Source organism: Mus caroli, unplaced genomic scaffold (assembly GCF_978045245.1).
Source record: "Mus caroli unplaced genomic scaffold, Mus_caroli_1 scaffold_2, whole genome shotgun sequence".
Classification (NCBI taxonomy): Eukaryota; Metazoa; Chordata; class Mammalia; order Rodentia; family Muridae; genus Mus; species Mus caroli.
Window position 1 is genome coordinate 12,962,954 of NW_028227257.1, and position 27,487 is coordinate 12,990,440.

The 27,487-nt window shown below is 53.7% G+C and overlaps 1 protein-coding gene across 1 annotated transcript in view; it reads left to right on the plus strand.

The window, feature by feature from the left end:
- Positions 1–21,897, plus strand: part of Prex1 (phosphatidylinositol-3,4,5-trisphosphate dependent Rac exchange factor 1) — a 152,957-nt gene extending 131,060 nt beyond the window's left edge. Inside the window, exons 22-40 of the mRNA XM_021186170.3 lie at positions 1,427–1,614; positions 1,970–2,131; positions 2,713–2,923; positions 3,349–3,622; positions 5,431–5,640; positions 6,754–6,842; positions 8,311–8,393; positions 8,503–8,593; positions 10,265–10,393; positions 11,580–11,621; positions 12,502–12,722; positions 14,037–14,136; positions 14,957–15,100; positions 15,202–15,316; positions 16,626–16,692; positions 17,733–17,905; positions 18,791–18,893; positions 19,110–19,177; positions 20,391–21,897. Coding sequence (XP_021041829.1) covers positions 1,427–1,614; positions 1,970–2,131; positions 2,713–2,923; positions 3,349–3,622; positions 5,431–5,640; positions 6,754–6,842; positions 8,311–8,393; positions 8,503–8,593; positions 10,265–10,393; positions 11,580–11,621; positions 12,502–12,722; positions 14,037–14,136; positions 14,957–15,100; positions 15,202–15,316; positions 16,626–16,692; positions 17,733–17,905; positions 18,791–18,893; positions 19,110–19,177; positions 20,391–20,433 — 2,513 coding nt within the window. The 3' untranslated portion in view covers positions 20,434–21,897. The remainder of the gene's footprint in view (positions 1–1,426; positions 1,615–1,969; positions 2,132–2,712; positions 2,924–3,348; positions 3,623–5,430; positions 5,641–6,753; positions 6,843–8,310; positions 8,394–8,502; positions 8,594–10,264; positions 10,394–11,579; positions 11,622–12,501; positions 12,723–14,036; positions 14,137–14,956; positions 15,101–15,201; positions 15,317–16,625; positions 16,693–17,732; positions 17,906–18,790; positions 18,894–19,109; positions 19,178–20,390) is intronic.
- The last annotated feature ends 5,590 nt before the right edge of the window (positions 21,898–27,487 follow it).

The window sequence follows — 27,487 nt, forward strand, 5'->3', positions numbered from 1 at the left end:
GATGTTCACAGTTTCTTTTGCTTTTATTGTTTTTAAAAACAATTTATTTATTTTTATTTCATGTGATTGCATTGGTGTTTTGTCTGTGTGTATGTGGTGGGGTTGTTTTGGAGGTGTCAGATACTGGAGTTACAGACGGTTGTGAGCTGCCATGTGGGTGTTGGGATTTGAACTCGGGACCTCTGGAAGAGCAGTCGGTGCTCTTACCCACTGAGCCACCTCGCCAGCCCCTCCCCTTTACTTTTCATTGGCTTGTCAGTCAGGAGTTGGTTGCTTAGTGACAGCCCAAATTCTCCCCTGCTGACTGTGTGACAGACTCATGGCTTATGGGACCAGAAGTGCGTGTCTTCTGCGGGCCACCGTTCTGTCACGACCTGCCACGGTCCCCTCTAGAGTCACCTTTGGCCTCTTACCAGACTGCTCACTTCCTCTGCTGGCATCAGAAACTTAACCTGAGCCCGCCCCTGGTCCGTCTTTACCCTGGACTCTCTTAGTTAGTCCTTACTTCCTCCCATGTGATTCCTGCACCATGCATGCTGTCCACTCGGCTGGCCATTACTTGCTTTCCACCACCAGGGTCTGACCAGTTCCCACCACCTTAACCGGTACTGGTTTGTTCTGCACCTGGTTTTTACCAGGATTCTTGTAGCCGTGTGCTCGCCGTCCTCTCCCTGGTTGGTCCCCACCCCAAATCCCACACAGTGTTCTTACAAAATGAGAGCAGAGCCTTCTGGTGGCCTCCTCCCTGCTCAGGGAGAACGAGAAGGCATAGCCACAACCTTCAACAACCAGGGTCCCGGCCAGCCTGGCTCCCAGCACCACCTCCCTCCTCGCTCCATGCCCTCTGCTCTGCATCTGGCTGAATGAATGTTTCTGCTCTGACTTTACACTTGTGTGCACTGTCCGGACCACTGCTCTCTTCCCTTCCCTCAGAGGTCACCGCCTCAGCAGTCACCCTGAGGGCCCTACGTACATACTCCTTCCTAGAGATTCCGGCTCACAGAAAAGTGTGGGCTCAGCCAACTGAGATCTGAGTAGGGTCAGGCAAGCTTCAGGGCTGGCTCAATCCAGCGCCTCTCACTTCTCAGCCACTCGGTTGGCTTTTTATGTGGTGGCTCTGGCAACTTTGAATCCATGAAAGAGAATGTCTCCTCCTTTCTAGGAACCCAGTGGGGTCCAGACTGGCAGTGTCCTGCTGTCTGTGGAACTGAAGTGGGCAGGAGGGATCAGCCTCCAGTGGGTCTTGGGTCAGCTCCACCCAGAAGGGGCTCCCCTGTGGGTAGGATCGTGGAGCAGCAAGCCATGGATGTACAATGTGACTGTTGGCGTGTCCCCGACCGACATAGCTCGCTCAGGGGTGCTGGCAGCAGCCTAGCTCCTAGGGCACAGTGCTGTTCTCAGTGTGGTTTGCCCCTCTGGCTTCTAGCCCTGCCCCTGCTGTCCCTGGGTCCCCAGCTGAGCCTGCATGAGGACAGCGCTGTGGTCAGCCTGACGCTGGACAATGTTCACTTGGAGCACGGCGTGGTTTACGAATACATGAGTACTGCAGGAGCCAAGTGTCACGTGCTGGAAAAGATCGTGGAGCCCCGAGGCTGTTTCCGCCTTGCTGCCAAGGTCTCACCTTGCTCTGTAGCCCTACCCCAGTCACCCCACCTCACACTGCTCCATACCCAGTCCCACCCCAGCTCTGTCCCGCCTTAGACCCTGACCTGGTCTGTTCTGCCTCAAGGTCAGGGGTTGCTGATTCCTTTGTCCTGGAGCCCTGGCCTCTGGTCCTTACCCCAGTGCTCCTCATCAGCAGGACCAGGGAAGATAGCTACTGATCTTTTAGCCTCAATTTAACTTTCTCCAAAATGGGTGTGTCACAGTCCCAATCTCTTAGGGTGTTCTGGTATAAAAAGGCTCCCCACAGGTAAGACCTCTCTGAACCTGCGGGACACACACTCAGAGGTTGTCCTCCCTTCCGCAGATCCTTGAGGCCTTTGCTGCAGACGACAGCATCTTCGTGCAGAACTGTGGGCGGCTCATGGCCATGAGCAGTGCCATTGTCACCATGTCCCACTACGAGTTCCATAACATCTGTGACACCAAGCTGGAGAGCATCGGCCAGAGGATCGCCTGCTACCAGGAGGTAGGTACTTGGTACCCGCACTCTGCTTACAGCGCCTCAGCTAAGTTCCCCCTGAGCAAGGGGTGACCCTGATGGGCTCAGTTGCCAGGCAGGCCACAGGTGGACTTCAGGTACAGCGGTATCCAGGTGCCGGCTTGGCTCCCAGAGGGATCAGTTCCCCTCTGAGGCTGGGCCCTCGCCTGTGGTGACCAGGTGGCCTTGTGGATCTCTCTTTACCATCTCTGTCACGATGGATTCACTGGGTGCTCCTGGTTCTGCTCATGTCCCTTGCCCTGCCCTGCCCCAAGCATTGTAGAATAAGGAGGTGACCGTGCCTGAACCTCATAACTGAGGGCCAGGAGATGTGGTTTCTAAGACATTACTGCAGCTAAAAGAGAGAAAAGACTCCATGTCCATACTCAGCCCCACAGCTTCTGGTAGGCTGTCCTTGTGAGAGACACTCAGGGTGACAGCTTCATTCACAGCCATAACTGTTCTTTCTCCGATTTGGGAGTGTCAGGACTACAGAGTGGCTCCAGGGTATTCAAGGACCTTGCTGAAGCCAACTCATGCTCTCTTGTCCGCTCCCCTCCCCCTCTCAGTTTGCAGCCCAGCTGAAGAGCAGGGTCAGCCCCCCCTTCAAGCAGGCACCCCTGGAGCCCCACCCGCTGTGTGGCCTGGACTTCTGCCCCACCAACTGTCACGTCAACCTCATGGAAGTGTCCTACCCCAAGACCACACCTTCGGTGGGCAGGTCCTTCAGCATCCGCTTTGGACGCAAACCCTCCCTCATCGGCCTTGACCCAGAACAAGGTACCAGCGTGTGTCTATCAGAACTTGTGTTAGAGCTCACCTTACAGATGAGGAAACAGAGAAATGACCGAAAGCCACTGTCCAGGGTGGGGTTGGTGGCTGTGTAGTCATCAGGGACCCAGGCTCCCGTCTTTCTGTATTACCGTCTTTAGTTTGAGTCTTGTACCTTCATGATGCTTCTTGTGGTATAAGATGGCTGCCAGAGCACCTGCCATCACATCTGTACTCTAGGTAGGGGGAAAAATATCTCAGTAGTTAAAATGTGTTTTCAACAAATGGCAGCTGCCTTCTCGGGTGACCTAGTGCTCTGAGATGTCAGAAGGTCAAACGTGCTGCGTGCATTTTCCTGTCCAGAGGTTCAGGCAGGGTCCCCTCTGTGTGGGTCTGAGCCTGTTTCTGAGTAAGCTCCCCCACCTTTGCTACAGGCCTGAACCCCATGGCCTATACCCAGCACTGTATCACCACCATGGCTGCCCCGTCCTGGAAGTGCTCACCTGCTGTAGACGAGGACTCCCAAGGCCAGGGTCTCAATGACAGCAGCTATGGGTCAGCCAGTGGTGCCCCGAGCCAGCAAGACCGGGGCCTGAGCTTTCTGCTCAAACAGGAAGACCGTGAGATCCAGGACGCATACCTGCAGCTCTTCACTAAGCTGGATGTGGCCCTCAAGGAGATGAAGCAGTATGTCACCCAGATTAACAGGTGAGGCCTGGCCCCAGGGCCCTCTCTGCTGTCTGGACATCACTGGTCATAGTGGCCATCTTGAGCACCTCGGGTCCTGTGCCCCGTGCCTGGGCTGTCCCTCCCAGCTGCCCAGAGCATCTGCAACAGACAACAGGAAGTCCCTAATTCTCTAGGGAGAGCCGGCTCTAAGGAAGTGAGGCAGGTAGGCAGTGTCCTTATGAGGCTGAAGCCTGTGAGATTCATTCTCTGTGTTAACGCTGAAGCAAAATGGACTGCTGACCATAGGACATTGTGGTGCATACAGCAGCTGCCAGCTCTGGGCAGAGATAACTCCACTCACTACTCAGCCTCAAGAGGGAGACAGAGGTTAGTTAAACAGCACCTTAGGGTGACATTGGCTAAAGCTGGGGACAGGCCATTCTCTATAGCACATAACAAATAAATGTCCAGGCTTTGGATGCAGGGAAGAAAAGGAGGAGGAGGAGGAGGAAGATGTGGAAGAGGAGGAGGAGGAGGAGGAAGAGGAGGAGGAGGAGGAAGATGTGGAAGAGGAGGAGGAGGAGGAAGAGGAAGAGGAGGAGAAAGAAGAGGAGGAGAAAGAAGAGGAGGAGAAAAAGAAGGAGGAGGAGGAGGGGGAGGAGGACATAGATGAGGAGGGGCAGCAGGAGGGGCAGGAGCCATTGTAGATCAAGAGGCTTCGAAAGTGCACTAGCCAGAAACAGTGTCTAGACCAATGTAGGGACCTGCTTTCTGAATGCTGTCTGGAAGGAACACTTTAGAGCCAGTCAGTCAGGACCACTTGTGCACGGTCTGGTACCAGATAATGTTAAAGGGAATAATAATAACAATAAACAACAACAACAACAATTATCATCATCTTCATCATCATCATTTGGTTCAGTGAGAGCCATGCAGTCAAGTTTTTAAAAGGCTCCTCCTTTGGTCTGGCGATTCAGGTGGTTGTCTGTACTGTGGGGCTCCTGGGCATGTAGCGTGCTCAGTCTCTGCTCAGGGCCTCGGCGTCCTCCTCCAGTTGACAGCCCAGATTGTCTCCAGACACTGCCCCGCGTAGCGGCAAAGCCTGTGCTGTTAACGGATGTTCACTGTAGCTATCCACCGGCGGCTGGAGTCTGTCCACTACCTGCTTTACTTTGTAATTACAGTTGTACTGTAGACATCCCTGCTAATGGTGTGTTGCCGTGGCAGAGTTCTTATAACAGAGGTGTTCCTGCAGACTCTGGGTTTCTTGTTTACATTTCCTTTTTTTGTTGCTGTTTTTGTTTTGTTATTTTGAGACAAAGTCTCTTGTAGCTGAGGCTGGCCTAGAACTCGCTATGTAGCTGAGTAGTTCTGGCCTTGAACCCCAGAGTGCTGGGACTACAGATACGAGCTTCCATGCCTGGTTAGTCTAAGGCAATGATTCTGGAGCCTTTAAATACAGCTCCTCGTTTTGTGGTGACCCCAATCATACAGTTAATATCTGATATGTAGGCTATCTGATGTGTAACCCCGGTGAAAGGGCAGTTTGGTGCATACAGAAGTCACAACCCACAGGTTGATCACAATGATGTAAGCCTTTATCCTCTGGGCTATATCACATCCCCAGCCTGTGTGAAGTGCTTACAGCTGGGTCCAGCAGGAGGCAGCACTGGGCATCCATGGGGTCGCTGGTGGGACTTCCAAGGGGGAAAGACTGCTGGGTAGCTTCCCCCTCTCTCTCACTGTGGAGTCAGAGATGAGGTGAAGCCTGCCCTTTGATGAGCCCGTGTGGCGGTCCCCTGCCAGCCTGTGTCTTCACCTTCAAGGCCTTTCTCTTGCTCTGGCAGGCTGCTGTCAACCATCACAGAGCCCACATCAGCTGCCCCTGCGCCCTGTGACCCATCCTTGGTGGAGGAGACCTCATGTTCCCCACCGGTCAGTGAGGAGAGTGAAGTGGACAGGACTGACCACAGCATCAAGAAAGTGTGCTTCAAGGTGTCGGAGGACGAGCAGGAAGACTCGGGCCACGACACCATGAGCTACCGCGACTCCTACAGGTGCGTGCGGCCCACAAGAGGTCACCGGACAACTGAGGCTTCTGACCTGCGGGAAAGTCAAGACTGTGGCATTTCCCAAGATGAAGGGCATCAGTCGCTGGGGCTAACGATGTGTGTTTGGTGGTGTGGAGATGCAGGGCCAGGGGCTTCTGATCCTCTCAGAGGATGTTCCAGAGAACTTGCCTGCTTGGTTCCCTTGCCTTGAGCTGAGGCTCCCGAGCCTGGCAGATGGACACCATTCATTCTGTGTTACTCTGTACGCTCTCAGGCTGGACGAGAGTCTGGCTTCTGTGGTGTGTGGGGCTTCTGTAGATCCAAGGAGTCAGACGTTTTCTTGTTTTCCTGCCTCTGAGGATGGGAGTGGTATTTCTACAATTGTTAAATTTATTTTGAAAATACCAGTAGGGTGTTAATTAGTAACCAGGCAAAACCAGGACTCTCTATGCTGTGGCAGGTCACCCTCATTGCCACAGAGAAGTGGGGGTCCCCAGTGGAAAATCACAGTGTCTGACTCAGAGTCTGTTTCAGTCTGCAGTGTGGGTAAAGGCTGAAGCCACAGGATTGTGGGGGTGGGGTGCTGCCACCATCCCTGCGTTCAGCACCATCCCTGCGTTCCCCAGATCTGCCTCATCCCTGTGGCCACCTTCCACAGTGTCTTTACGGCAGGATTTTCTGTCCGCTTCTCACTCTGAGTCCGTGGAGCGTTGTCTCAGATCCACTCCCCACCTGCTCCGATTTCCTTCTTACGTCTTTGGCTCTCTGATTTTCCCTTGTTCAGAAAGCTGTTGGCAAGGCGGTTTCCTGTGCCTCATCTGTTGAGTTCCTTTTGGCCAAGTGCGACGTGGGCAGGTGTGTCTGAGCTCGTGAGAGCTGTGTAGTGCCCAGAAACCTGGTGACAGACACTAAGACACCCAAGTGAAGAACTCCCCGTCTGTGCTTCTGAGCCGGGGCCTGAGCGAATTTCCCCCATCAGACATCAAGCCGGGCTGGCCTTGCCCTCTGCCTCTGGCTGGCTGGGTGTCCGCCCAAGGCTAGGAGTTTTGGCTACACCCCAGATGGTGGATTCCAGGGCTGGGATGAGGGTGACTCAGGGTGTCTCTTGTCCTGTTGCAGTGAGTGTAACAGCAATCGGGACTCTGTCCTGTCCTACACCAGCGTGAGAAGCAACAGTTCGTACCTGGGTAGTGACGAGATGGGCTCAGGTGAGTGTGACCTCGGGGGAGAGGCTGCTGGGGAATGTGGGAGGGATGGAGAAGTTGTAATGGGAATATGGTGGCTATTCTGCTGGATGTGTGTGTGTGTGTGTGTGTGTGTGTGTGTGTGTGTGTGTGTGTTTGTTTGTTTGTTTGTTTGGGACAGAGTTTCTCTGTGTAACAGAGCCCTGGCTGTCACTTTGTAGACCAGGCTGTCCTCGAACTCACAGAGATCCACCTGCCTCTGCTTCCTGAGTGCTGGGATTAAGGACGTGTGCCATCACATCGGTCTGTGTTCTGCTGTATCTTATCACACTCCTCAGTATCATAGAATGGGGCAAGTTTCTCAGAACATATTTACTATATACATAAGACCAGCCAGGTGCTGGGGACACAGCAGCCAGTGAAATGAAGAGAAGAACCAGCCATTATCATTATCAGTGTCAGAAACACACACATACACACACACACACACACACACACACACACACCAGACTAAATACTACTACTACTAGTAATAGTAATAGTGGTAGTTATAATGTGCACCACGGGTATACCTCATGGTGGAATGCTTACTCAGCAAGTACAGGGTACTGGGTCCGCCCCTAGCCCTGCCCCCACCACCACCACCAAGAATAGGAAAATTCATTTTGTGACCACACAGTACATTAGTGAAAACTCCCTCAAGGGTTTGAGGCATCTTGTCCCCTGTGAGTTCCCAGCCTCCTAGGTCTCAAGCTGTTGTGTCTGTTCTCGTTCTTCCGTGTGTCTGTCCAGTAGCATCTATGCATAAAAAAGAAATCTTAATTCTACATCCATTTCCTGGGAGGGGAATGGAGGTCAGAATAGGTTTTACAGACTTGTGTAGCCCATGAGCTACGTGCTCCCTCCAGCTGAGAGAGCCGGGAAGGCAGGCTTACTGACTTTTGCCCAAAATCCTGGCACTTGGGAGGATGAGGTAGAAGCTGCTGGAAATTTGAGGCTAGCCTGGGCTACATATTGAGTTAAGAGGCCAGCCTGGGTGTACAGAGTGAGATCATCTTGAAAGTCAAGAGATGCCAGTGTTGTGTCTCAGTGTGAGAAGTTATGCGCTCTCCAGTCCGATGACCTGAGTTTGATTTCTTGGACATACATGGTAGAAAGAGAAAACAGACTCCACAAGTTGTCCTCCGACCTCCACCTGAGCACCACAGCCACCCCCAGCAAAATAAATAGATGTCATTAAATACTTTTTTGAAAATCTAGGGAAGACTAGCTGGGCAGTGCATCAGTCCCTCTCCCTGGCTGTCACTTGCTGCTAATCCTAAGGCTTCAATGCCCATAACAAAACTGAAGCTCACAGGGGCAAAGCGCTCTCTCCAGGGCCTTGGCTGGGGCCTGAGTTTGTCAGATCCACATCCCCTGTGGGTCTGAGTCTGTAGCCATGGCAATTCCTCGTCAGCTGTGGCTGACGGCTGTGGTTCCTTCTTTGTGCTAGGGGATGAGCTGCCCTGTGACATGCGCATCCCGTCCGACAAGCAGGACAAACTTCACGGCTGCCTGGAACATCTCTTTAACCAGGTAGGACCTTTGCCCCACTGTGCCCTGGATCACTCTGATCATGCTGGGGTCGGGGGTACACTGTGGGTGGCAGGCCCTTCTTGCACTCACAGGAGCTTCTTCTCCCTAGGTCGATTCCATCCATGCCCTGCTCAAGGGGCCTGTGATGAGCAGGGCATTTGAGGAGACCAGGCATTTCCCCATGAAGCACAGCTGGCAAGGTGAGGGGACTCTGAAAGACATGGCCACATCTGGGTCTTCTCTGCAGGACAGCTATGGAAGGGTCGTGGTTCTGACAGTTCCAGCCTGAGCCAGACCTGGGCCACTCTTATGTTTGTTCAGACTGAGCCTAGAATATTTTTTTTTCTTTTTTTCCTGGGCCTGTGGGGTGAGGCAGGAGGACAGCCAGGACCATGATCTCAGTCCTCGCGCTGTCCTCCCTGAGCCTGACGCACAGAGTCCGTGCACATCTCAGCGTGAATCATTTTCATTTATGGTCAGTTTTATGGCTGATGTAACTTAAAAACTAAACTCTCCCAATTAGAAACTTCGTTTCATGAGTACCACATTAAGCTCCATGGAGTTGAGAAACCAGCAGAACATGACACTCACTAATGATAAATCAAAGCCGCAGATATGACGGAGACAACACCAAAAGCGTCTTTGGCACATATTGGTCCCGGTACCTGCTCAGAGCGTCCTTGAGAGGAATTCCGAGGGAAGGACGTGCTAAGGCCTCCCTGGCATCAGACTGAGCGGGGAGGGGAAGACGAGCTCTCTGAACCTCCCACTCACACACTCACAGCATGTGGCTGTCTCCCTCCCGACCTAGTCACCTGGTATCCACTCACCCACCCTCCATCCTTCTGTCTACACATCTCCCTACTCATGCTCCACCACTCCCCCATCCATCATGTACTGTCTGTCTGTCTATCTGCATACCCAGCATGCATTACATCCTATTCATCTGCCCTGCATCTGTCTATTCATAGACATCTGTCTGTACATTCACCAACCCTCCATCCATCTATGCATCCTTCATCATCCACCCTCTGTCCATCTGCCTACCTGCACATCCACCTATCCATCTACCTGTACGCATGCACCTACCATCCATCTGTCCATTTCTGTACCAAGGCTCTAGTAGACTGATTCCAGCTTACCAGGCCTGCTCTGGACACTTGTGCCCTTGAGATAAGTCCTTGCTCTCCAGACCTCTGGGATCACCCACTGTGTATAGGAGACCCGATTCAGATATGCAGCCTGGTTCCCATAGGATGAGATATAGCAGAGAATCAGGAACTCTTGGACTGTCTCAGGGGTGCTACCCAGTGTCAGAGGTGACATGGAGGGCACAGCCACAGGGGTCTCAGAAATCCAAACAGGAAAAAAGGACAGGGTCAGGTGCCTGCCTGACCTTTGACTGGTCCTGCCCTATGGCCGATTCAATGATCAACCTTAGATAAATCCCATTTCTTTCCTGCTCCAAGCCTGGGCTGCTGCTTCTGTATAGGGAAAGGCCACTGGGCTACCACTCATCTGCCGGCTCAGTTGGTTATGGCTCTGAGGAGGTAATACCCGAGGAGCCTGTGGCTTCAGCTTCCAGCTCTAGGAGGACCAGCTGTGATTGATTTGTAATGTCTGTACTGAGCTGGTTGTAGTTATGGGGAGACCGGGAGGAGTGAGAGGCCGATTGAGGGTGTCTGTTGTGGATGCCGTGCTGTGATACCTCCCTTAGGCTTGCCGTGCACAGCCTGTGAATACCCGTGAGCCCCATAGTTTCCTTGACATAGGGTAGTGAGCTTCGTGAGCTGGTGATGGTGCCGCCGTTCTTCAGAGCCACCTGTGGCCCTCTCCTGACCTCACACCCTTTTGCCACTTTGCTGCCCCAGAGTTCAAACAGAAAGAGGAATGCACGGTCCGAGGGCGGAACTTGATCCAGATCAGTATCCAGGAGGACCCTTGGAACCTGCCCAGCTCCATCAGGACCCTGGTAGACAACATCCAGCAATACGTGGAAGGTCCGTGGGTATAGACTGTGGTGTTGCCTGGAACAGTCCTAGCTATGTGGCCCTGTCTTCATGTCTAGGGGGGGCACAGAGCAGCGAAGCTATTTCCTAGTGAATGTCCTGACCTGCTGAGGCCCTGGGCTATCTGTGTGGCTAGATGGGGCCATTTCTACTGAGGCTTCTTGTAGTCAGGAGGCTGAATTCTGGCTTCATTCCTTCTATGCTTCTAAAACTGGACCCCATCCACTTGTCATTGATTGTTATAGATTGGAGCCACTTGTCTGAGTTGTCAGTGATATGAGAAAGTCCTGATTCCTTAGTGGCCAGCTGCCCTGTGGCCACACTTGTGTGAGGACATTAGGTACTCATGTCTACCCCACATATGTCATTTACCTAGTTGAGCCTTTGGGCACCTGAGTCAGGCCCCTGGGGCCAGGGGCTGGAGCAGGAGGGAGGAATTACAAAGACATGACTGTCTCAAGCCAAGCCACCTGGTTCCTAAACAGAAGTAGGTCACTAACAAGAGTCTGGGACCTGACTGCCACCAGGAATCCCTTCTTTTCTGCTTTCAGCTGCATAGCGGGACTTCTCGTACCCGCCAGTGGTTAAATGGCACAGAGCTTTATGAATATTTATTACAGCTTAGGAGTATAGCAGGGCAGACTCTCAGCCACCTCATCTAAATTATCCTGACTAGCACTATGTCCCACCATGGGGCTAGCTCGTTACCTCTCTCTTGGCCCTGGCACCTCTGTTCCTCTCCATGTCCCAAGGGTGAATCTCTCAGGTCTCTTTCTCCCAGAGTCCTTCCCTCTCGCTGAAGTTCTGCCTTCCCTTTCCTGCCCAGCTATTGGCTGTCAGTTTTTTATTAAGTCAATCAGCAAGTGAGGAAGGTGAATATTTGCAAAATAGGAAACCTAGAGCTCTCTGCGGGTACAGAATTAATCGTTCAGTATACAGAGTCACACCTTCACACAATGTGCAAGAGGTTACCCCCAACACAGCTCTCTGATGAGGATACAGGAACACTGGTGGTAGGGGCTCTATCTCTGATGTTCAGGGGCTCTGGAACTTACCCAGCATGCATTGAGCACAGCTCAAGCATCTGTGAGGTGCCAGAGCCCAGCTGCTGTAGGCACTGGCTTGCCCCGCTCTGCCAGCTCTGCTCACCCTCCTCCTCTCTCCTTCCTCCTTTCAGATGGAAAGAATCAGCTGCTTCTGGCTCTGCTGAAGTGCACAGGTAGGAACGGGGCTGGGAAGGGGTTCCTGGGAGACACAGTGGGTGCTGTGGCCACAGGCTGGGGTGATGTTCCTCTGCTGGCCAACAGCATCTCAACGGGGCCCTCAGCATCTGCACCGGGGAGGCAGCCTTTTCTCCCAGTCTCGCCGAGAACTGCTCACCTTTTCCTCTGGGGCCAGGCAGGGGACTAGTCTCAGGTCCTGGGGAACATGAGCCCTGTTTAGTGCTACCTGTTAGGCCTGGTAGGTGTTGGCAGGGGGACTGGTGGAAGACAGAAGGTGAGGAACATGGGCTCTGAGCTAGTAGAGCGGAGCCTGGAAATAATAGAGGATGGAACTGCAGGATACCTTCATGTGTGTGCGTGTGTGCACACACACACATGCATGTGCACATGTACATCTGAGTATACATATGTGCATATGTGGATGTGCCTACTCTTTATACAGATTACCAACTGCCTGGCTTGACCAGTTTGGGCAGGACTTGGGGGAGGTGAGGCAGGGGGAGAGTGTTCCTGGGACCCATCTTGAATGTGCAGCTTAGTACTGCTAGTATTTGTGTGGCCAAGGCTGAGAGGTCCCGTGGTTCATTATAGGGCAGTGGGGCAGGGTTTGGACATGTGTTGGCCTCGGGAAGAGCCACACATTCGATTCTCCAGGAAGCAGGCACTTGGGCAGCGAGAGAGTGAGACTTGGGGCGGATCTGTCTTCTTTTGAAGAATTTATTTTTCCAGAACTGGCTTTTGGCAACCGATTCGCCCCTTCAGTGTTCTCCACAGGCCCCTGTGGGCATGGCAGGTCCTGGGTTCGAGTGTTGAGGGTGGAGATGCCACCAGTCCGTACAGCACCACTTACCCAGAGGCCCCCTGCACCTCCCACAGACACGGAGCTGCAGCTGCGCAGGGATGCTGTCTTCTGTCAGGCGCTGGTGGCCGCCGTGTGCACCTTCTCGGAGCAGCTGCTGGCCGCCCTCGACTACCGCTACAACAACAACGGAGAGTATGAAGAGAGCAGCAGAGATGCCAGCCGCAAGTGGCTGGAGCAGGTGGCGGCTACGGGTGTCCTGCTGCACTGGCAGTCTCTGCTGGCACCAGCCTCCGTGGTAAGCGGCTGAGGTCATTGGCAGCACGGGAGAGACAGTGCTGTGGGTACTCTCTGCTCCCAGTCACTCAGGGGTTCCTGTGGCAGTGATTTGCTGAGCATTTGCTCTTAGGTTTTGGAGTTTGTGGATGAACAAAGTCCCTGTGCTCTGTGGCATCCTGGGGAAGAGAGACAGACAGAAAAATGGTTCTGAGCCGCAAGCGGATGTCTCGTGGCAGTCTGGGCTGGCAGCTGAGGAGTCCAGGGAGGGGAGAGAATATTACTTGCATCTAGTGCAGGGGGCCTGGCTCGTTACCCAGTAGCAGCTCCAGTATGTGCGGTTCCAGAGGCTATCTCAGTCTGCCCACAGGCAGCACAGCCTTAGATCGCCCCCTGCTGTCCACTGGTGAGCACTGCTGCCAGCCTTCAGAGATCTGCCTCTGGCTCCACTCCATGGCAGCCTGCCCTCTAACCTGTCAGGATGGAATACCAGATCCAGCTCATTCACTGATGTCACCAGCACCGAGCTGGCCGCTGGGTCTACAGCTTATTTCCTAGAGAAGTAGACTGACAGGGGAGAAAGCCCAAAAGGCCTTGGATTCTCTTTGGAGGGAGTGGCCAGACTTTCTGGGGCGGCCACTTTTGATTTATGATATCTGTCAGCCAATAGGAAGGTCTGAGGAAGAGTATGCGAGGAACAGCACGTGCAGAGGCCCTGGGCAGAGGCCCGTGTGGCCAGTGGGGACAGGCAGGGAAAGCAAGGTTAGTGGGATGGTCTGCAGGCAGAAGGTGACTCGGAAGCTGAAGGGCAGGGGACTCCTGTGATCTGGGCTAAATTTTAAAAGGAAGCATGTGACCTTGGAGAGAGGCAGTTAGGGGACTAAATGGAGAAAGAACCCTCTGAGGTGTCCTGGTGAGAATGGCTGCGACTAGAGTTGGGTGTTGGCCGGGAGGCTGGACAAGGCAGACTGAGTGTGTCCAGCCGGTCGTAGCTGCTGGATGGGGTAAGAGGACCAGGAGTGGATGGCCTTGAGAAAGGGGTACAGAGCAGGTCTAGGGGGCTAAAGAGAGGAAGTGCGGATGCTCGTGGAGTTGGCTGCATTTTGGATGGTACTGGGTGTGGCTTTACTGGGGCCACACAGCAAGACAGCAGAACTGACTTCTGACCCCTATGGGGTACAGGGCAGGTGGTGGGATGAACCATGATGTCAGGTGTAGAGCCACACCCAAGACACCCACAGGCCTCCCAGCCTCGTAGGTGCAAAGCATGGCATCTCCAGGGCAGCCCGGGACAGGGTGGCACCTGAGTCTCCCTTACCACCGCCTCTTCCCGCAGAAGGAGGAACGGACCATGCTGGAGGACATCTGGGTGACGCTGTCGGAGCTGGACAATGTCACCTTCTCCTTTAAGCAGCTGGATGAGAATTCTGTGGCCAGTGAGTAAGCCCTCCCATCCTGCCCCGAGTAGAGCTGCTCAGAGCCATGCTGGCTCTCCTCCGCTGCCAGGCCAGCAGCCCAAGTGGGCCAGTCTCCAGTGCTTCAAGCCTCATGGCCCAACCCGAGACTCAGAGTCAGTCTTTGGGGAGCACATGGAAAAGGGAGGGGGGTATATCAGCTACTTCTCTGGCTGTTACAACAAATTACTTGGCAAAGTCTTCAGCTGACAGCAGCTACCTGTGTGCAGGTTCAGGGGGAAGCAGTGATTGATTAGTGATGCCTGCCTGGTAAAAGGTGTAGGCTCTGAGTCATGTTTGTCGGCCACAATTCTTCCTTATGGATGCTGATAAGCTACAGAGCCTGGCTTTTTTTTTTTTTTTTTTTTTAAAACAGCTTTTGCTCTGAGCTGCCAGGCAAGAGAGTCACAGGACAAGGTCGGGGAGGTTGAAGACACTACGGCCAGCTCTCAGGGCAGGGGCAGTGTTAGGGCCAAGACTAAAGTAGTGGGGAGCCAGAGGCTGTGGGTGCCAGCGAAAGGGGAGGCCATCACAGGCAGGTCTGAAGGCTGTGTAGGGCGGTTCAAAGCTAAGCACGGAGGGGAGGGGGGGGAGGGGCTTGACGCTGCCCCTCTGGGATATTAGGGCAGGGAAGCCTCAGATGTGTCAAACATAGAAATTCCAGCATGTCACCTGGAGGCTGGGAAGACAAGAGGAGAGTCTGAGGCTACCCCTGTGGGTCAGGAGGGCTGGAAGTATAAGGTTAGCCCTCTGGAGTGCCACTCTGGCCCCCTTAGTGAGCCACCCTGCTTTGCCTCCACAGACACCAATGTCTTCTACCACATCGAGGGCAGCAGGCAGGCACTAAAGGTAGTCTTCTACCTCGATGGCTTCCACTTCTCCAGGCTGCCCTCTCGCCTAGAGGGTGGGGCCAGCCTCAGGCTGCACACCGTGCTCTTCACAAAAGGTGAGCAGCCAGGCCGAGGGACCAGGCGTGGAGAGGGGTGGAGGCAAGACCACTGAGCACCCTAGGGCCCAGCACCTACCCTCCCGTGCCTTCCCTCACAGCTCTGGAGAGCGTGGAAGGACCCCCACCCCCTGGAAACCAGGCAGCAGAAGAGCTGCAGCAGGAGATCAACGCACAGTCCCTGGAGAAGGTGCAGCAGTACTATAGAAAGCTCAGGTAGCTGCCATGGGCTGGGGGGTAGGGCAGGAGCCTACAGGGAGCGGACACATCATTCAGAGCCACAGGCAAGCCTGACACTCTCTGGAGAACATACAGAAGTGTGCATGGAGGCCGCTGCTAACCCATTGTACAGTTGAGTATACTGAGGCCCACACAGCCTGTACCAGGTCACACAGACAGATGAACTCAGTCTCTTTGGCCCATTCCTCCCTGTGCAAAGGACTGAGCAGGGAGGGTTGCTTCTGGGATCTTTGGACTCCTAGCCCTGGGTCCTGCTCTGAGGAGAACTTCCAGAGAGAGGTGCAGAGGGCAGTGGACAGAATGCTGTCCAGAGGGAGAACAGCTGGACCCAGGAAAACAGCTAAGGTCTGACACTCCTACTACAGCTACCTACAGCCATGCCTGCAGCCACACCCTGACCGCACCCGCCAACACACCCACAGGCTCACCTTTACCAGATCCCCCGACCAGGCTCCCAGACACAGCCTCTCTCAAGTCCTGTCTCATTGCTTTCCCTGCAATACCAAGAGGGAGAGAACATGGGCCTGGGTTTCCATGGAGAGGGGCACTCTCTTCTCAGGTCCCTTCTGACCATTTGCGAATTGGAAAACGAAGCTTCCATTCATTTACTAGGCACACAATTTACGACTTAGTTGTTGTCCTTTGTCTGTCCCCTGTCTGTCTGATTAGCTGCTAATTGCACTTGCTCATGGAGACTTTCTATGGGCCCTGCACTGCCCTGGGACCCGGGAAGCAGTCCTGTTCTTCATGAACGCTTATTCTGTCAAGACTGGGCCTCCAACTCTGGCTCACCCCTTATGTATAAATAAAGTTTTATTCACACACAGCCAAGACAGTTTCTTCCTGAATTCTTTGTGGCTTTTTTCCCCCCTTCTGTGTACAATGGAAGACAAGGACTCCCTGGTTAAAAGGGCCAGTGTTTTCTGGTTGGCCCCGTATAGAAGAATTTAGAGAGTGAGAAAGACCACAGGCTGGTAAACCCAGAACAATTTTGTGCCAATTGTTCAATGTTTAGAGGAGAGAAAGCAGCCATGGGGCTAGAGGAGCAGGGCACTGTTGTCCAGGGCAGGAAGGCAGAGGTGGCGGTGAAGCCCAGAGAACCCTTCTTGCTTCCCTAGGGTCACTGGAAGAGCAGGTGACTCAGTGATCTGCTTCTGAGAGTCTGGGGAGGATACAGGGCCGTAACTGTAGGGGTTGGGACCTGGGGCAGTGGAGGGCCGGGCCAGTGCCTGTGTGTGAGTGTGTGGGTAGTAGCAGGATCCTCAGCCTTGTCTGTCTCCTTCAGGGCGTTCTACCTGGAGCGGTCCAACCTGCCCACGGATGCTGGCGCCACAGCCGTGAAGATTGACCAGGTATACTTGCTCCTGGAAGTTTGGGCCCGGTGGGGTCACTACAGGCTGAGTCTACTCTAATCAGGCCCAGAGGCCCCTGCAACCCCCGTCAGCCTGTTTCCTCCTCCTGTGACTTCCTGGGTGACAGGCTCTTGCTGGCCTCTGTTGCTTGGGGCTTTCTGATGAACCCTTTCTTGATCACATTTCTTGAGCTGAGACCCCTAAGGATCAGAGTGGTGACTGCCACACTAGGTGTGGCTTTGCATGGTATCCTTTTGCTTCAGGTTCTTGCCAGGCATTTAGAAATCAGAATTTCTCCATCAAAACTAGAGGTGTTGCCATTTCTTGGTCTTTTGGCTAAGAGCATGTGTCATGTCTGTTCTTACCAGCTTAGTGCCCTGCCGGTCCCCTGAGGAAAGCAACAAAACAGAGCCTTCCAGCTGCTTGCGAGAGATGGATGCTCTGAGATCTAGCTGAGGCTCAGTTCTTTTTTGTCATGGTGGCCCCAAGTGGTTTCTGTCCCCCTGCTTCTCATCCACAATGCATCTCTCTGGGTCTTCTAGTTCCCCAGGCCCAAGCAGGCCTTGAACTTGGAGTAGGTTGTGAGGAACTGGCCATGGGGCTCAGAGGCTGTGAGCTCCGGGGAGTGTGGGTGCTGTCTTTGGGGATTCTGTAGTCTGTTGGATACAGACCAGAGGATCATAATGGTTCATGGTTGAGGGAGACAGGATAAGGAAAGTCTTGGCATTTTGGTCAAGCCCTTGGACTTGCCACTTGGAGAGTGGCCGCTTGAACTAGTTGTGACAGGTTTAGAGAGGAGAAAACAGGTCACCCGCTTAGGCTTAGGTGGGGCTGCGCTTGGCAGTGGCAGAGCCAGTTTGGAAGGTCAGAACTGTAACAGTAAATAGCAAATGGCAACTCACGGGGCCATGGGGGCTGCTCATGGTGCTTGAGGGTGCTGGGAAGACAGCTGTGTAACAGCTGGATTAGAAGGATGTCAGCGGCGGCCAGTGGAGGTCTCAGGCTGCAGCCTTCATGGACATCTGTCACCTCCCTTGCAGCTGATTCGTCCCATCAATGCCCTGGATGAGCTCTACCGCCTCATGAAGACCTTCGTGCACCCCAAAGCAGGCGCTGCTGGGAGCCTGGGTGCCGGTCTCATCCCCGTCTCCTCTGAGCTCTGCTATCGCCTGGGGGCGTGTCAGATCACCATGTGTGGCACCGGCATGCAGCGGTGAGCCTGAGCCAAGGCCAAATGGGACATAGCTAGCGGGGTGGGGGGGGCACTAGGTGGACTTTGGGAAGTCAGGGGCTCACGCACAGAGGTGGGACAGCTAGGTTCAAATATGGGGGCTGCAGTGCCCATGTTCTGGGCCTTGGCTTATCTGTCCCTGAAATGGCGTGGCCAGGGTCAGTGAGCCTGGGAGCATCGTGCACTGTCCCGATTCTAGGTAATTCAGAAAGGACACACTCAACATGAGCAGGCCGTCTGGCCAGCGTCTGGCCAGTGTCCACCCAGGGCGATCGCTGTCAGGCAGCGCAATGCTATCCTGGAGTTCTCAGCTGGCGAGAGTGGCCTCTTCTGGGCATACCCAGCCATGTCTGGATACATTTGTGGTCCTCATGACTGTGGGAGGGAGGGTGGATAAACAGCAGGTAGAGGCCAGAGAAACTGCTGAGTGTCTTACAGCGCGGGGGTGGCACACCATGTCAGGGGAGGCCTGGTGCTCTACATTTAGGGAAACTGAGGTACAGGACTCAGGGTGACTGAATGGAGCTGTAGATTTGGTCTGTCTTGCAGTCTCATCTCAGGAACTGATGTAAGGCCTGTGCCCCCCTCTCATCCTCTGAGAGAGCCTCTGGGGCCATCCGTTAGTGTTTGCCACAGCCCCTGCCTGCAGCTGTGGGTTCTTGTAGAAAGCTCCAGGAAGCTCCTGGCTCAGTTACTGCCTTAGGAGTGTGGGTAGCGCTCTGAGGTATGAAGGCCGTCAGGAGGACCAAATGGGAGGGTTCCAGGAACTTCCTTGAGAGACAGTGGACACCTGGAGATAGTGGGAGGAAGGGAGGCATGGTGAACAGGAAGTGACCCTTGTCCTACCTCTTCCTTCACCTACCACAGGAGCACCCTGAGCGTGTCCTTGGAACAAGCAGCCATTTTGGCACGGAGTCACGGCCTGTTGCCCAAGTGTGTCATGCAGGCCACAGACATCATGCGCAAGCAGGTGAGGTCACCCGCAGTGGACAGCGTGGCCCTGAACTTAGCCCTGTGGGATGTGGTTCATCATAGGCCCAGTCCTTCTCAGCCCCAGACACCTTGCTCAGCCAGTCTCTGCTACCCTACCTGGCTTCCTGCTCCCCCCGCCCCGCCCCCACCCCTGCTCCCACCCCTCCTGGGTCCCGAGTTCCAGGCCCAGGCCTGACAGCAGTCTTCCCTCTAGGGCCCCCGAGTGGAGATTCTGGCCAAAAACCTCCGCATCAAGGATCCCATGCCCCAAGGTGCACCACGGTAAGTGGCTACCCACCCCCTCCCAGCCCGGGGCTCTCTCCAGGGAGGCCCAGGCCTGCTTGGTATCAGACTCCTGGTCTCTACCCCAGACAGAATCCTAGTGTTCTGTGGGGCCACCTCTCACTATAGGACTCTGGGAGATACACTGTGACCTGGCCTGCCACCTGACTGCTACCCAGCCCCTGAGTGGCGGTTGGGCTCCTTCCCCACCCCCATGGTGACTCTGTCATGTCAGTCCAGCCTTCTGTCATCTGCTATCAGCTCCTGAAGCCCCTTGGGGGGTCATGACTCCTCAGTCCCTGCCCACTCTGCTACCAATGGCTGCTCAGGAGTCCACCCTCCCGCCCCACCCCGGATCCTGCCTATACCCTTTGGTCTGCCATGTTCTCTTGCTCTCAGCTCATCTTCATGCCTTTGTGGTGCCTGGCCTGTTCAGGAACGGGGCCATCCACCCTCTTGTAAACCCAGTTGACACCCCCCCACCCCCCGCAGCAGCCCTGTGAACAATGCTCTGCTGAGATTCCCATTGGCAGGTGGGCACATAGAGGCCCAGAGATGTTCAGCATCTTGCCCAAGGTCACACAGCTAATAGCAGAGCTAGCCCCAGACAGTTTAGGCATAGACATTTAACTTGGTACCATGTCATAGTATGGCTTTGGTCACTCCAGTTCACCACAGTGGCCTCCCAACCCCTAAAATCATGGCTCTTTATGGCTGCCTCTCCTTGAAGCCTAGCACACACTCCTTTGTTCATGGTATTCTGCCGTGTTTCCACTCTGCAGCCCCAATCCAAGGACACATCAAGGCTGCAAGCAGACAGGCTCCCAATACCCTATCTGCACCCAAATACACACACTACTTGGAAACACCCTGTCTGCCTCTAGAGCCCTGGTTCTTGGCCTTCCTAATGCTGCGACCTTGTATCACAGTTCTTTGTGTATTGCTACTTCGTAACTATAACTTTGCTACTATTATGAATTATATCCTGATATGCTGCAGAGTCGGCCTCCAAAGGGGTTATGGCCCATAGTTGAGCACAACGGCACTAGAGGAACAGGATCTGCCTTTGAGAGGGGACAAGGTGCTAAGGGCAGGTTCAGGACTTACTACCCTGTGTATTCTGGGTATGAATTGCTTGTCCCAATAGAAGGGGAACTAGCCACATGTGGTGGCCACGCAGTCCCTCCTCACGTTCTCCGCCTCTGCCTGACAGCCTCTACCAGCTCTGCCAGCCTCCGGTGGATGGAGACCTCTGAACACCGACATGTTCCCTGCTTGGTCACTGCCTCAGCAGCTGCGGTGTGAGAGGACACAGAGGGTCCCCAAGGGCACCGGAGGCTTCTGCCATAGCTGTGTCAAGACCTACCCAGCTGACCCCGCTGCCACTGTCCGGGGCAAGCCTCTGCGCACATCCTCTCTCTGGACTGGCTGATCACTGCTGGGCTGGCAGGTTCTCCATACTTATGCCTAAAGCCTGAGGGCTGCTTGCCCCCCGCCCCCCCCCCCCCAGAGCTCATGAATGTAGCTGGGACCTGGATGCCTGCACTCACCCAGGTCCCCTACACAGGGAAAGGTCACAGGGTCCGGCAGGTGGAGGCCTGCAGACCCCGCTCCTCAGATGGCCAAGCTGCACTTTGAACCTGGGTTCCTCCCGGGGCCACATTCCAGGGGACTGTACCTGTTTCCTGAGCTGGCTGAAGCTTCCGGACATGCCTCCTGCCCCTTACTAACCGGCTCAGCTGACTCAGGACAGCCTGGCCTCTGCCAGGAGAGGACACTGCGCCATCACTCTGTGAACACCTGTGTGCCCGGCTGGCTTCCAACACCCACCGCCATTGGAGTTTGAGCTGTCAGCTCTGGGTGCCAGATTGGCCCTGATGTTAATTTATATGACACAACATCTCTGTGGTTTATGTTTTCTATTCTTCTTTCTTACTGTCATTGTTAGTGTTGTCAAGAGTTTTCCCCCTCCCCGTAAGGTTTTTGTGACTATGTCTTTGACGCTTTAAATTTCAGAGGAGAGTATATTGCCTAATGGGACCAACATAAAGTAGTTATCAACAACTTTATTCAGTTCTACTAAAAAACAAAAGGAACTAAATTATTGAAAAGGTTTAAGAGGTCATTATTTCCGTGTTAAAATCTAAAGGCTGTGAGATGTGCCTCACAGGCTCCACTGCTCCTTCCCCTGCCTCAGCACCCGTGAGTCTGGCCCACGTTGGACTTGGTTGTGTCAGCGACTGGACCAGAGTTTGAGAGGTGCTCTGGTTGTGGCTTAGGGCCGGGCTGTGTGTTCTTTATTTTGATGTCATCATCTCAGAACAGGGTCAGAGAACCAGAGAGATAGGAACCTGTTGTCCTACCTTCTGAGTTGGCGGCCGCACGTGGGGACCCCTGCTCCCCAGCTTCTGAACATCTACAGGGAGCTGCCGGCATGGAGGAGCGGGGAGGGCATGCCTTCTCACCTATAAGGCTAGAAGGCTGGGTTCGGGGAGTATGGTTTCCTCGGTCCCTTGGGGCCACCTTTCTCTTGGTATCGGGCCATCTTTGTTGATGTGTTTTGTTCATCCAGAGAACCAGGGCCCCTGTTAACCCTGCTGAGGGGGACGGGGAAGGGCCCCGAGGGCCAGGGCAGCAGACCTGGTTTATTTTAAATGTACAGATTCTTTTCATTAAATTCATGATAGATTTTTTTATTATTATTAAAAGTCGGTATATAATACAAATAAGGTGTGGTCTGCTTGTTTGGTGGTGAGTGTCACCGGATGGGTTCCAGCTCAGACAACTACATGAATGTGGCTTAGATTCTGGCTGTTGGTGCCTCAATTCCCTCCTGAGGGATGAGGGCCAGTTCCCATAAGAGGTCTTATATTGAATTCCAACCTTATTTTGGATTCTAAGCTCTCAAATTTGTTGTTGACCGTAGAGAAATGTGTTTGTTATTTTTTCTAGACATTTCCCACCCTGTCCTGAGGTTTTCTATGTGTTCAGGAGTCAGGGTGAGTCCACAGAACACCAAGAACTACTGTCTGCCCCAGTGTCTGAGACCATTGGATCTGAGTAAACTCGCAGCTTAGAATCCTCACTTACGAGCCGGGTGTTGGTGGCGCACGCCTTTAATCCTAGCACTCAGGAGGCAGAGGCAGGCGGATTTCTGAGTTCGAGGCCAGCCTGGTCTACAGAGTGAGTTCCAGGACAGACAGGGCTACACAGAGAAACCCTGTCTCAAGCAAAACAAATCAAACAAACAAACAAACAAACAAACAAAGTCCTCACAGCCTGGAGAGACGGCTCAGCAGTAAGAACATTGGCTGCTCTTCCAGAGGCCCCATGGGGCAGCTCACAACCATCTGTAACTCCTGCTCCAGGGCCACAGATGCCCTTGTGTGGTCTCTGTGGACAGCAGGCACACACATGGTATACATTGTAGGCAAGGCACTCACATCCACAAAAGTAGACAAGTCTTTAAAAAGTGCAGCGAGGCCTGGAATCCAAGCTGGCCACAAGCATGCCCATCATAACGGATGCCATACAGCCATCCAGAGCATCCTGAGCACACAGGCCTGGGCCCAGGTGGGTCCCACACAGTTTGTGGGTGTTCATCTGTTTGGGCCAAGATGGACTTCATGGTTTGCAGGGATTTGTAGGTCCAGCCCAGCCAGCCACTTCTTGGGCTAATTTTTATGTGCAGGCCGTGGCCAGCCCTGGGTGACCTCCTCCTTCCGTTCCTCCTCATTTTCTCCCTCCTCTTCTTTCTCTCTTCCCTCATTTCCCACATACAGGAAAACACCGACACTCCTGTCCATTTCTCACGAGTCCCTCGTAGACCCCACCGGTCCCTTGTCTATTCGAAACACCGCTGGGTCTCTGTGGAAAGGTAGCCTTGCCTGTCAATTCTGGTTTCAAACGACGGTACTGATCTCTTTAGGGGCTTCTTTGAGGGTTTCAGGGCAGGGAGGGGAATCTTCTGGGTCATGTGGATTCCAGATGTGCGCAGTTGGAGTTGCCGGGAGTCTCTGAGATGTCCACAAGAATCCTGCCCCGGGGTCTGCAGAGAGAAGGTCCCCCAGAAATGATTCAGGGAGACTGGAGGCAGGGTGTCTGACTTTGAGCCAGTGCTGTCTGTTCTTGGATCTGGTGAGAAGAGCTGGGAACATAAATTGCACACTTGACCCTACCGGGTGCAGCTGTCTGTGTTCCGTCTGGTGGGACTTTCAGGCCGAGGGGAAGGGCTTACCTTATGACTTCGGAGGCTAATGTTCTTGCCTGTCCCCTGATCCTACAGCCCCTGTGCTTGCCCGAAGGGATGTCACTACCTCTCTCAGAGGCTGTTTTCCTTCAGGACAGCCTGGCTCTGAAGTAACTTTCTGAAGGCATGTAGAGCCCAGTCTGTCCAGCAGGGGGCACCAGGGACCGCGGAATGCCCAGAGGTGGCGGTTGCCTGGTAGGGTCCTTCCTAGGGGCCCGCGTTGAGGACAGCACCTGCCTGCAGAGGTGGCTGAGGCTGTTTGGATAGGCGGCCAGGCTGAAAGGCCGAACAACATAAGCATCTTTTCGTTAGTTTCTCAACGGTTTTTCTTAGGTCTCTCTCTCTTTCTCTTTCTTTTTGGTCATTATTTTTGTTTCTGTTCCCCCCCCGGCCCCCCCCCCCCCCGGGGGGGCGTTTCTGGTTTTCTTTGCCTTGTTCTGGGTCTCTGGGCGTGATTCTTTTTTTTTTTTTTTCTGTTCTTTCCTCTTCTGTTCCCTTCTCTCCTTTGCCCTTCGTCTTTCTTCCATTTGAATCCAGGAGAAAACAGGAGACCCTTGTCACCCACAGAGGTGCTTGTGGGGGGTGTGGCCGCTAAACCATGCTTACTGTCTCCCCCAATTCCCCCAGTTACCACTGGAACCATTTAGAACTATGACCACCAGGTGGCGCTGTGGGCAAGGCTGTCTTGAGAGGGAGCCCCTGCCTGCTCCAGAGTTAAGAGGCAAGGCAGAGAGGTAGTGGGGGGCAGGGGGTGTTCAGGAGTCACTTGAAGGTAGAGACTACCCACATGTGTATGTCCCGACGCCTTTGAAGAGCCAGTTGTGACATTCAGACCTGACACAGTGCTCAGTGACTTGGTGACACTCTTACCACTCTACAGAGGAAAAAAAACAAACAAACAAAAAAAAAAACTGCTCAGTTGGCTTAAGGGTCAGATGGTCATACAAACCTGAATGGAACATTGAGAAGTTCCAGGTGCAGCTCCTAGTCAGAGGCAGGGGCATTACATATGACAAACAGGAGCCATCAAAGCCATTGGGTTTTTTGTTTTGTTTTTGTTTTTTGTTTTTTCGAATCGGGGTTTCTCTGTGTAGCTCTGCTGGCTGTCTTAGAACTCACTTTGTAGACCAGGCTGGCCTCGAACTCAGAAATCCTCCTGCCTCTGCCTCCCAAGTGCTGGGATTAAAGGCTTGCGCCACCACCGCCCGGCGCCATTGGGTTTTATGGACTCTCCTTCAGATATGCCACAGGAGGGCCTGGCTTTATTCTGGGAACCCAAGCAGCAAAGAAGAAAGTGGAGAAGAAAGAACTGAATGGGCCTGAGCTCGTCACTGGGAAGAGAAAGTGACTTTGTTAGTGTGAGCTCTGCTTCTACACGTCCCAGGGTGACTGCTAATCTTAGTAGCATCTTGATTGGATCTGGGATCAGCTAAGAGATTCGTTTGGGTGGATCAGTGAAAGTGTTTTCCCGAAGGACTAGCAGATGGGGGAGGCGGGAGGCCATCCCCCAGAATGGATGGCACCTTCCAGGATGGCCCAGATATGAAGAGTTCTGAAGGAAAGCAACATTAATTATCTTAGTTAAGGTTTCTGTGCGGTGATGAAACACCAGGACCAAAAAGCACGTTGGGGAAGAAAGGGCTTATTGGGCTTACACTTCCACAGTGCTGTTCATCACCAAAGGAAGTTGGGGCAGGACCTCAAACAGGGCAAGAACCTGTAGACAGGAGGTGATGCAGGGGCCATGGAGGGGTGCTGCTTACCGGCTTGATTTTCTTGGCTTGTTCTGTCTGCTTTCTTAGAATTTCGGATCACCAGCCCAGAGATGGCACTACCCACAATGGGCTGCCCCCCCCCCCATTGATCACTAATTGAGAAAATGCCTTACAGCTAGATCTCAAGGAGGCACTTCCTCAAGCGAGGCTCCTAACTTTCTGATTTGCTTTTGTCGAGTTGACACACAAAACCAGCCCATACATTGCTTTTGTCTGTCCTCACTCACTCTTCACTGATGAGTGCATCTACCCAGCTGCTGCTGCTGCCGCCGCCGCCGCCATCCTTCAGTGACATCAGAACCTAGGTCCTTTGGCCTTCCGATCAATTCCAGATCGATGCCCAGCTTCTCTCTGGGAATCCTCCAGGTCTTTGGGACCAGGCTGAGGCATCCAGCCTCACTACCCAGCAGCTAGCAGGTTCGGAGCCTCTCCCAACAGCTACGGTTGGACTCAGTCCTGTGTAAGTCAATCCAATAGATAAATCCCTTTGTGACATATATTCGTTCTGTTGGCTTTTCTCTGAAGAACCATGAAGGACAGTGTGGGACACTCCTTCCCATATGGCCTCTTGCTCTGACTTCATTTTCTTTATATTTATTCCTCTGTGTGTGTGTGTGTGTGCGCGCGCGCGCGCACACTCGCGTGCCCATGCATGTGCGTGCACGTGCACACACACGTGTGGGAGTCAGTTCCTCTTACTTGTGAGTCCTGGAAGATTGGGCTCTGCTTGTCAGGCTTGGAGGCAAGTGCCTTTACCAGCTGAGCTGTCTCGCCTGTCTGCATACCTGCAGTTTTAGTTTGCTCTGGGACCCACAAAAGCCTACATTGGTCTCAGACAGAGGCAGAAGTCAGTCACTGGGCCCTGCCTCTGGGGATGACTGGTAGCCATCAAGTCGCTTTTGACCAATGAAATGCATGGGTGCTGGGCTGGAGAAACTCTGGAAGGTTCTTTGCTCTGTGGAGGCTGCCGAGGAGCCTGTTTTCTCCTCCCTGCCCCCTTCCTTCCTGCTCTAACCATCATCTGGCCACTCTCCTGCCACCGTTGCTCCTGTGGCCTGGCCCCCATAGACATTGGGAACTTTAGGAAGAGAGCTGGGCAGTTGCCCACGAGCCTCATTGGCTTGTGACAGCTGGTTTCTGCTCTGCCGTGTGCGCTGCCCACTCTGCTCCCCTTCCAGAGCATGGGAGCACGAATGGGAGCACCAAGACAGGTCTGGGAGCACCACACATTCCAACTACTTCTCCCAGATCTTCTGAACCAGGGACTGCATCACAGAAGGGAGAGAAAACTGGCTTCTTTTGATTAGAGGGAATCCTGTTCTGTCTATACTGCAGCTTCAGAAGATTCTGTGCTGCGGGGGTTGAGGGCAGGGGGCGGGGCTCTGAACACATCACAGCAGTTAGTGAATAACAGCCTTACCGTGGGCACATGTGAATACGTGTGAGTGTGTGTGCATGTGTGTTCTGTCTATACTGCTGCCCCACCGAGCTTTGTCTTCTCAGGTCTCGGTGCTCATCACTGCAGCTAGTGACCCATGGCCTCACTGGGGACACGTGTGCAAGTGTGTGGTGAATGTGCGTGCATGGGAGTGTGCACACGTGTGGCTGCATCTTGGGTATGGGTGCATAGTCCTGTCTGCAGGACAAGATTTACGGTCTTTCGTGGCTCCCTCCAGATTCTCAGGATCCCCTGGCCCTCAGAGGTGTGATGATGCTTCTGTGGATGTGTGTGACTGGCTGCCTCCTGCTCCCGCCATTCTGACATCCCCGCAGTGCCTGAGAGGATCCCAAGAGGATCCCCTGGGATTGTCGGCTAATGTAAACCCTTTCTGCCCTAGGCTGCTTGTGGTCAGGATGTTTGATCACAGCAACAGACATGAAACTAGAACAAAGGTCAGCTCCGCCGGGGCCAGATCAAAGCAGTGTCCAGCCCACAGGACACAGCCAATATCCGTGAAGGAGATGACTGATGGAATGATTGGTCGCTCTGTGGGCAGGGGATGCTGGCCACGAAGGCAGAAGGAGCCCGTGTGGGTCCCCAGCACTGCTGTTAAACAGAACAAAGCAAAAAACAACAACAACAACAAAAAACTAAAAAATTGCAGGGTATAGTGGGTGGAGACTGGTGAATCCCCTCAGCTCATTGGCCAGCCAGTCTGACTGAGCTGGTGAGTTCCAGGCTTAGTGACAGAGCCTGTCTCAAAAAACAAGGTGGAAATGGATAGAGGTGACACTTGGCATCAACTTCTGGCCCCCACATGCTCAGACACTCGTGCACCCACATGT